General features: G+C 39.4%; 1 protein-coding gene across 4 annotated transcripts in view; it reads left to right on the forward strand.

The window, feature by feature from the left end:
- The window catches only part of LOC149984352 (pleckstrin homology domain-containing family G member 4B-like), a 132,866-nt gene that overhangs the window by 30,824 nt on the left and 91,126 nt on the right, over positions 1-10,916 (forward strand). For 2 of the 4 annotated variants that reach the window (XM_090220727.1, XM_090220738.1), the window contains exon 1: positions 6,223-6,508. The exons of the other annotated variants lie outside the window; for them this stretch is intronic. In XM_090220727.1, the coding sequence (XP_090076853.1) occupies positions 6,440-6,508 (69 nt within the window). In that variant the 5' untranslated portion in view covers positions 6,223-6,439. Of the gene's footprint in view, positions 1-6,222; positions 6,509-10,916 lie in introns of those variants that run through there. 4 annotated transcript variants of the gene reach the window in all.

A 10,916-nucleotide genomic window follows, 5' to 3' on the forward strand; every position in this document is an offset into this window, starting at 1 on the left:
TGTTATTGTTTTCCGTTGTGGAGATAACAGCAGTATGGTGAATATATGTTATTGTTTTCCGTTGTGGAGATAACAGCAGTATGGTGAATATATGTTATTGTTTTCCGTTGTGGAGATAACAGCAGTATGGTGAATATATGTTATTGTTTTCCGTTGTGGAGATAACAGCACCATGGTGAATATATGTTATTGTTTTCCGTTGTGGAGATAACAGCACCATGGTGAATATATGTTATTGTTTTCCATTGTGGAGATAACAGCACCATGGTGAATATATGTTATTGTTTTCCGTTGTGGAGATAACAGCAGTATGGTGAATATATGTTATTGTTTTCCGTTGTGGAGATAACAGCAGTATGGTGAATATATGTTATTGTTTTCCGTTGTGGAGATAACAGCACCATGGTGAATATATGTTATTGTTTTCCGTTGTGGAGATAACAGCAGTATGGTGAATATATGTTATTGTTTTCCGTTGTGGAGATAACAGCAGTATGGTGAATATATGTTATTGTTTTCCATTGTGGAGATAACAGCAGTATGGTGAATATATGTTATTGTTTTCCGTTGTGGAGATAACAGCAGTATGGTGAATATATGTTATTGTTTTCCATTGTGGAGATAACAGCACCATGGTGAATATATGTTATTGTTTTCCGTTGTGGAGATAACAGCAGTATGGTGAATATATGTTATTGTTTTCCGTTGTGGAGATAACAGCAGTATGGTGAATATATGTTATTGTTTTCCGTTGTGGAGATAACAGCAGTATGGTGAATATATGTTATTGTTTTCCATTGTGGAGATAACAGCAGTATGGTGAATATATGTTATTGTTTTCCGTTGTGGAGATAACAGCAGTATGGTGAATATATGTTATTGTTTTCCATTGTGGAGATAACAGCAGTATGGTGAATATATGTTATTGTTTTCCATTGTGGAGATAACAGCAGTATGGTGAATATATGTTATTGTTTTCCGTTGTGGAGATAACAGCACCATGGTGAATATATGTTATTGTTTTCCGTTGTGGAGATAACAGCAGTATGGTGAATATATGTTATTGTTTTCCGTTGTGGAGATAACAGCAGTATGGTGAATATATGTTATTGTTTTCCATTGTGGAGATAACAGCAGTATGGTGAATATATGTTATTGTTTTCCGTTGTGGAGATAACAGCACCATGGTGAATATATGTTATTGTTTTCCGTTGTGGAGATAACAGCACCATGGTGAATATATGTTATTGTTTTCCGTTGTGGAGATAACAGCAGTATGGTGAATATATGTTATTGTTTTCCGTTGTGGAGATAACAGCAGTATGGTGAATATATGTTATTGTTTTCCGTTGTGGAGATAACAGCACCATGGTGAATATATGTTATTGTTTTCCGTTGTGGAGATAACAGCAGTATGGTGAATATATGTTATTGTTTTCCGTTGTGGAGATAACAGCAGTATGGTGAATATATGTTATTGTTTTCCGTTGTGGAGATAACAGCAGTATGGTGAATATATGTTATTGTTTTCCGTTGTGGAGATAACAGCACCATGGTGAATATATGTTATTGTTTTCCGTTGTGGAGATAACAGCAGTATGGTGAATATATGTTATTGTTTTCCGTTGTGGAGATAACAGCAGTATGGTGAATATATGTTATTGTTTTCCGTTGTGGAGATAACAGCACCATGGTGAATATATGTTATTGTTTTCCGTTGTGGAGATAACAGCACCATGGTGAATATATGTTATTGTTTTCCATTGTGGAGATAACAGCAGTATGGTGAATATATGTTATTGTTTTCCGTTGTGGAGATAACAGCAGTATGGTGAATATATGTTATTGTTTTCCGTTGTGGAGATAACAGCACCATGGTGAATATATGTTATTGTTTTCCGTTGTGGAGATAACAGCAGTATGGTGAATATATGTTATTGTTTTCCGTTGTGGAGATAACAGCAGTATGGTGAATATATGTTATTGTTTTCCGTTGTGGAGATAACAGCAGTATGGTGAATATATGTTATTGTTTTCCGTTGTGGAGATAACAGCACCATGGTGAATATATGTTATTGTTTTCCGTTGTGGAGATAACAGCACCATGGTGAATATATGTTATTGTTTTCCGTTGTGGAGATAACAGCAGTATGGTGAATATATGTTATTGTTTTCCGTTGTGGAGATAACAGCAGTATGGTGAATATATGTTATTGTTTTCCGTTGTAGAGATAACAGCAGTATGGTGAATATATGTTATTGTTTTCCGTTGTGGAGATAACAGCAGTATGGTGAATATATGTTATTGTTTTCCGTTGTGGAGATAACAGCAGTATGGTGAATATATGTTATTGTTTTCCGTTGTGGAGATAACAGCAGTATGGTGAATATATGTTATTGTTTTCCGTTGTGGAGATAACAGCACCATGGTGAATATATGTTATTGTTTTCCGTTGTGGAGATAACAGCACCATGGTGAATATATGTTATTGTTTTCCGTTGTGGAGATAACAGCAGTATGGTGAATATATGTTATTGTTTTCCGTTGTGGAGATAACAGCAGTATGGTGAATATATGTTATTGTTTTCCGTTGTGGAGATAACAGCAGTATGGTGAATATATGTTATTGTTTTCCGTTGTGGAGATAACAGCAGTATGGTGAATATATGTTATTGTTTTCCGTTGTGGAGATAACAGCACCATGGTGAATATATGTTATTGTTTTCCGTTGTGGAGATAACAGCAGTATGGTGAATATATGTTATTGTTTTCCGTTGTAGAGATAACAGCACCATGGTGAATATATGTTATTGTTTTCCGTTGTGGAGATAACAGCACCATGGTGAATATATGTTATTGTTTTCCGTTGTGGAGATAACAGCAGTATGGTGAATATATGTTATTGTTTTCCGTTGTGGAGATAACAGCAGTATGGTGAATATATGTTATTGTTTTCCGTTGTGGAGATAACAGCAGTATGGTGAATATATGTTATTGTTTTCCGTTGTGGAGATAACAGCAGTATGGTGAATATATGTTATTGTTTTCCGTTGTGGAGATAACAGCACCATGGTGAATATATGTTATTGTTTTCCGTTGTGGAGATAACAGCACCATGGTGAATATATGTTATTGTTTTCCGTTGTGGAGATAACAGCACCATGGTGAATATATGTTATTGTTTTCCGTTGTGGAGATAACAGCAGTATGGTGAATATATGTTATTGTTTTCCGTTGTGGAGATAACAGCAGTATGGTGAATATATGTTATTGTTTTCCGTTGTGGAGATAACAGCACCATGGTGAATATATGTTATTGTTTTCCGTTGTGGAGATAACAGCAGTATGGTGAATATATGTTATTGTTTTCCGTTGTGGAGATAACAGCACCATGGTGAATATATGTTATTGTTTTCCGTTGTGGAGATAACAGCAGTATGGTGAATATATGTTATTGTTTTCCGTTGTGGAGATAACAGCAGTATGGTGAATATATGTTATTGTTTTCCGTTGTGGAGATAACAGCACCATGGTGAATATATGTTATTGTTTTCCGTTGTGGAGATAACAGCACCATGGTGAATATATGTTATTGTTAGTTGGAGGAGACTTAGGTTAATGGTTGAAGTTAAGTTAACAGTGGACAAGGACAGACTGTGTTGTCTGCTGTGGGTCGTGGTTGGTGCTGTCTAATGCAGTCTGAGAAGACTCCTCACTACTCCAAATATGATGACCCGTCTCCACTAACCTCTACGTCACACGAAGATCCAATTCGTACCACCTTCACAGCCTTTCCAGAACTAGGGTTTCCTCTGTTTTGGTTAGGGATCCGTTGGGAACAGATTTAAGAGGCATAGACTGCACCTCTGACAACACTTGTCAGTTTTCACATTCTGTAAACTCCAAAGACAAGCTTGCTGTGATGCCGTCTCTCTGTCTGCTGTGTTTCGGAGCTCTTTTATTGATGGCTGTGAGGTTAACGACAGAGTGATGATGTTGAGGTCAAGGACACAAACTGCTCTGTGAAACAACAGCCGAATGTATAGAGAAAGTCTGATCATTTGAAGAGATTGGATTTGTCAGGTGGGTTTGACTAGTCAAGTTAACTAAAAAACATTGTTTTGACTAGTCAAGTTAACTAAAAAACATCGTTTTGACTAGTCAAGTTAACTAAAAAACATTGGTTTTACTAGTCAAGTTAACTAAAAAACATTGTTTTGACTAGTCAAGTTAACTAAAAAACATTGGTTTTACTAGTCAAGTTAACTAAAAAACATTGTTTTGACTAGTCAAGTTAACTAAAAAACATTGTTTTTACTAGTCAAGTTAACTAAAAAACATTGGTTTTACTAGTCAAGTTAACTAAAAAACATTGGTTTTACTAGTCAAGTTAACCATTGTTTTGACTAGTCAAGTTAACTAAAAAACATTGGTTTTACTAGTCAAGTTAACTAAAAAACATTGTTTTGACTAGTCAAGTTAACTAAAAAACATTGGTTTTACTAGTCAAGTTAACTAAAAAACATTGTTTTTACTAGTCAAGTTAACTAAAAAACATTGTTTTGACTAGTCAAGTTAACTAAAAAACATTGTTTTTACTAGTCAAGTTAACTAAAAAACATTGGTTTTACTAGTCAAGTTAACTAAAAAACATTGGTTTTACTAGTCAAGTTAACCATTGTTTTGACTAGTCAAGTTAACTAAAAAACATTGTTTTTACTAGTCAAGTTAACTAAAAAACATTGTTTTTACTAGTCAAGTTAACTAAAAAACATTGTTTTGACTAGTCAAGTTAACTAAAAAACATTGTTTTTACTAGTCAAGTTAACTAAAAAACATTGGTTTTACTAGTCAAGTTAACTAAAAAACATTGGTTTTACTAGTCAAGTTAACCATTGTTTTGACTAGTCAAGTTAACTAAAAAACATTGTTTTTACTAGTCAAGTTAACTAAAAAACATTGTTTTGACTAGTCAAGTTAACTAAAAAACATTGTTTTGACTAGTCAAGTTAACTAAAAAACATTGGTTTTACTAGTCAAGTTAACTAAAAAACATTGTTTTTACTAGTCAAGTTAACTAAAAAACATCCTTTTGACTAGTCAAGTTAACTAAAAAACATTGTTTTGACTAGTCAAGTTAACTAAAAAACATCCTTTTGACTAGTCAAGTTAACTAAAAAACATTGTTTTGACTAGTCAAGTTAACTAAAAAACATTGTTTTGACTAGTCAAGTTAACTAAAAAACATTGTTTTGACTAGTCAAGTTAACTAAAAAACATTGTTTTGACTAGTCAAGTTAACTAAAAAACATTGTTTTGACTAGTCAAGTTAACTAAAAAACATTGTTTTTACTAGTCAAGTTAACTAAAAAACATTGTTTTTACTAGTCAAGTTAACTAAAAAACATTGTTTTGACTAGTCAAGTTAACTAAAAAACATTGGTTTTACTAGTCAAGTTAACTAAAAAGCATTGTTTTGACTAGTCAAGTTAACTAAAAAACATTGTTTTGACTAGTCAGGTTGACTAAAAAAAGAATAGATGACAACAACATCAGTTCTTAAGTGAAAGTCGGTAATGAAGTCTAATCTGTTTTGAACACGTCATATCTGTCTTCCTGAGCAGGAGAGATGTCCTACACATGTCACTGGTGTGTCAGAGGTCATTTAAGGATTAGGGCTCGGGCTTCCCCCCCTCTGAACAGATTTAAAGGAGCACCATTGTCGTGTCTGACCTCCGACCACTGACCGATGCCATACTGATGTCTTCTTCTCTTTCACTCTCCCCAAGTCCTTTTGAAACGCAGCAGAATACGCTGAAACCCTGGTCCCTGTGTCAGGACAAAGAGGCCATGGGGGTGCAGGGGGGGGGGGGGGGTGTAGGGGGTCAGGGAAGGGGGAGGTAGATGGTCTGAGTTGTACCCCTGCTGGGCAGTGAAGTGAAGAGAGAGAGAGGGAGGTGGAGAGGGGGGGCGGTATTGTTGTTCTGGTCAGGTCAGGTTGTGTGTTTTCTGAATGGCCAAGGGAAGTTGCATCAGTATGCATAAATCCAGCCGGGAGAGAGAGGCTTCAGTGGCAGAGTAGCAAAGGGGAGGGAGGGGAGGAGGGAGGGAGCGAGGGGAGGAGGGAGGGAGGGAGGGAGGGAGGGGATGAGGGAGGGAGGGGGTGCTTTTGTTGAGGGAGGGAGGGGATGAGGGAGGGGTGTAGCGGGGAACTGAGCTCTCTGCCTCTCTCACGCTTCCAGTGGAGTTTAGTTTAACACTGGCTGCCCTGCCCTGCACTACAGGAGAGACAACGGGAGGGAGAGAGAGGGACAGTTGAGGGGTGAAACTGCCGTGGCTCTGGACATGCCAGTCCTACAGCAATGACTCAGCCGTCACCCACTGGATTTACACTGGATTTACACTGGATTTTATCTTTGGTGCTTTCTTCTTACCTAAATGTTGTCACTGGATAAGATGCACTCCCGAGCCAAGTCCAGGAGCTGTGACAACTACCTGAGCATTAAGGTCAGAAAAGTTGGAGAATCAGACCTAAAGTCAAATGTATTTTATTTTCTGCTGTTATTGAAGGCAGACTAAAACCTGGGAACCTAAAGTGAAGTTTAAATCCTGTTAGTAAGTTAATGTCACAATTCAGTACTGACCTGTGGGTTCTCTAAAACAGCTTGTGTTTCATGCAAATAATGGACTTAACAGACTAATACATGGACTGCTGGAGATTTACAACAGACTTCAGACTTTTGACTTCATTCAGTTCAGTTGACTGTCACTCTGGCAAACTGTCTTTCATATCCCCACTTACTTCCCAGTAGATTATTTATAGTCTTCAGGATAGGTGAGCTATATGTCTGTTGTCAGGCAGTCTGTCTGTCTGTGTGTCTGTAGACGCTGCTCCACACAGTCAGAAAAGTTTCCTTTACTTCACAGATATCTAAGCAGCTGATATTTTGGTGTGTGTGTGTGTGTGTGTGTGTGTGTGTGTGTGTGTGTGTGTGTGTGTGTGGTTACCTGACAGTAACCTGACATAGAGAGATATTATGTTATTGTAGGCTAGACTAGTCAGTGTGTTGTTCTACGGTATCTGCTTGATGTCTTGATATGTAGGCTTATATCTTAAATTCTTCACGCTATTCAAGTAGATTATTACAATTCATTGAATGTTGTTTGTTTCTGAATGTTGTTTTTGTAGCTGTATTGATGACTTGATGGGGTTGGAAACCTGTCAGGTGTGAAGTTACAGACTGTCCATCTCTCTCTCTTTCTTTCTCTCTCTCTTTCTTTCTCTCTCTCTATCTCTTTCTCTCTCTCTCTATCTCTCTCTCTATCTCTCTCTCTCTCTTTCTCTCTCTCTCTCTCTCTCTCTCTCTCTCTCTCTCTCTCGCTATCTCTCTATCTCTCTCAATTTAATTCAATGTCTTTATTGGCATGGGAAACATATGTTAACATTGCCAAAGCAAGTAAAATAGATAATAAACAAAAGTGAAATAACAATAAAAATGTACAGTAAACATTACACTTATAGAAGTGCCAAAAGAAAAAAGACATTTCAAATGTCATGTCATGTCTATATACAGTGTTGTAGCGATGTGCAAATAGGGAAAATAAATCAACATAAATATGGGTTGTATTTACAATGGTGTTAGTTCTTCACTGGTTGCCCTTTTCTTGTGGCAACAGGTTCACAAATCTTGCTGCTGTGATGGCACACTGTGGTATTTCACCCAGTAGATATGGGAGTTTCTCAAAATTTGGGTTGTTTTTGAATTCTTTGTGGATCTGTGTAATCTGAGGGAAATATGTGTCTCTAATATGGTCATACATTGGGCAGGAGGTTAGGAAGTGCAGGTCAGTTTCCACCTCATTTTGTGGGCAGTGTGCACATAGCCTGTCTTCTCTTGAGTCATGTCTGCCTACAGTGGCCTTTCTCAATAGCAAGGCTATGCTCACTGAGTCTATACATAGTCAAAGCTTTCCTTAAGTTTGGGTCAGTCACAGTGGTCAGGTATTCTGCCTCTGTGTACTCTCTGTTTAGGGCCAAATAGCATTCTAGTTTGCTGTTTTTTTTTGCTAATTCTTTCCAATGTGTCAAGTAATTATCCTTTTGTTTTCTCATGATTTGCTTGAGTCTAATTGTGCTGCTGTGCTGGGGCTCTGTGGGGTATGTTTGTGAAAAGAGCCCCAGGACCAGCTTGCTGATGGGACTCTTCTCCAGGTTCATCTCTCTGTAGGTGATGGCTTTGTTATGGAAGTTTCCTTTTAGAAGGTTGTAGAATTTAACGGCTCTTTTCTGGACTTTGATAATTAGCGGGTATCGGCTTAATTCTGCTCTGCATGCATTATTTAGTGTTTTACGTTGTACACAGAGGATATTTTTGCAGAATTCTGCATGCAGAGTCTCAATTTGGTGTTTGTCCCATTTTGTGAATTCTTGGTCAGTGGGCAGACCCCAGACCTCACAACCATAAATGGTAATGGGTTCTATAACTGATTCAAGTATTTTTTTGCCAGATTCTAATTGGTATGTCTAAATGTATGTTCCTTTTGATGGCATAGAAGGCCCTTCTTGCCGTGTCAGCTCCTTCACAGCTTTATGGAATTTACGTTTGGCACTAATGTTTAGGCCGAGGTATGTATAGTTTTTTTGTGTGCTCTAGGGCAACAGTGTCTATATGGAATTTGTATTTGTGGTCCTGGTGACTGGACCTTTTTTGGAACACCATTATTTTGGTCTTACTGAGATTTTCTGTCGGGGCCCAGGTCTGACAGAATCTTTGCAGAAGATCTAGGTGCTGCTGTAGGCCCTCCTTGGTTGGGGACAGAAGCACCAGATCATCAGCAAACAGTAGACATTTTACTTCAGATTCTAGTAGGGTGAGGCTGGGTGCTGCAGAGTGATCTAGTGCCCTCGCCAATTCCTTGATATACAGTTGAAGTCAGACGTTTACATACATTTAGGTTGGAGTCATTAAAACTAGTTTTTCAACCAGTCCACAAATTTCTTGTTAACAAACTAAAGTTTTGGCAAGTTGGTTAAGACATCTACTTTGTAAACAAAGTCATTTTTCCAACAATTGTTTACAGACAGATTATTTTACTTAAAATTCACTGTATCCCAATTCCAGTGGGTCAGAGGTTTACTTAGCCTTTAAACAGCTTGGAAAATTCCAGAAAATTATGTCATGGCTTTAGAAGCTTTTGTAGATCTCCACAAGTCTGGTTCATCCTTGGGAGCAATTTCCAAATGCCTGAAGGTACCACGTTCATCTGTACAAACAATAGTACGCAAGTATAAACACCATGGGACCACGCAGCCGTCATACCGCTCAGGGAGGAGACGCGTTCTGTCTCCTAGAGATGAATGTACTTTGGTGCAAAAGTGCAAATTGATCCCAGAACAACAGCAAAGGACCTTGTGAAGATGCTGGAGGAAACAGGTACAAAAGTATCTATATCCACAGTAAAACGAGTCTTATATCGACATAACCTGAAAGGCCGCTCAGCAAGGAAGAAGCCACTGCTCCAAAACCACCATAAAAAAGCCAGAATATGGTTTGCAACTGCACATGGGGACAAAGAATGTGCTTTTTGGAGGAATGTCCTCTGGTCTGATGAAACAAAATTAGAACTGTTTGGCCATAATGACCATCGTTATGTTTGGAGGAACAATGTAATGGACTGTAGCTCCTGCCACGTGAGGCGGACTTCGGAGCCTGTGTAATATGATTCCACCTTCTTCCTACAGTATATTGTCCTATTTGCTAGTTTCGTGTGTGTGTGTGTGTGTGTGTGTGTGTGTGTGGGCCTCAGTCCAAATCCGGATCTTTCTGAGTCTATAGCAGCTTGATTTCATTGTCGATTCGTAGACTAAACTCTCTGAAGACCTCACACACGGTTTGGCCAAAGCACAATGTCACCCCCACCACCACAATCACCTCCATCACCATCATCACCAAATCACCCCCCCCCCCCCCACCCCCACCACACCACCACCATCCCCTTCAGTTAGTGCTCTCATCCCATTCCCTGGGTACATCCCAAATGACACACTATTCCCTATATAGTACACTACTTTGAACAAGAGCGCAATGGGCCCCATCACTACTACCAACCACCATCACCACCATCATCACCACCACTACTTTGTCCTTCACCACCACCACCACCAAAATCACCTACACCATCATCACCACCAATTCTACCTCCACCTCCATAATCACCATCACCACCATCATCATCACCACCACCACCATCATCACCTCTCCACCATCACCACCACCACCATACACCATCACCACCACCACAACCAACTCTACCTCCATCACCACCATCACCACCACCACCATACACCACCACCAACTCTACCTCCATCACCACCACCATACACCACCACCAACTCTACCTCAATCACCACCATCACCACCACCACCACCATCACCACCATCACCACCACCACCATACACCACCACCAACTCTACCTCCATCACCACCACCACCACCAACTCTACCTCCATCACCACCATCACCACCACCACCATACACCACCACCAACTCTACCTCCATCACCACCACCACCATACACCACCACTAACTCTACCTCCATCACCACCATCACCACCATCACCACCACCACCATACACCACCACCAACTCTACCTCCATCACCACCACCACCACCACCATCACCACCACCACCATACACCACCACCAACTCTACCTCCATCACCACCATCACCACCATCACCACCACCACCACCATCACCACCAACTCTACCTCCATCACCACCATCGATGGATCATGTTAAGGTATCACCACCCTCTCACCTCCCAGGCTCCTTTGTGGTCCTCCTGGCACCTGGTTGTAGGGCAGGTCTGATGGGAAGGTATCACCACCCTCTCACCTCCCAGGCTCCTTTGTG

The sequence above is a fragment of the Oncorhynchus mykiss genome, chromosome 3, assembly GCF_057628025.1.
Source record: "Oncorhynchus mykiss isolate SJ-2025 chromosome 3, ASM5762802v1, whole genome shotgun sequence".
Lineage (NCBI taxonomy): Eukaryota > Metazoa > Chordata > Actinopteri > Salmoniformes > Salmonidae > Oncorhynchus > Oncorhynchus mykiss.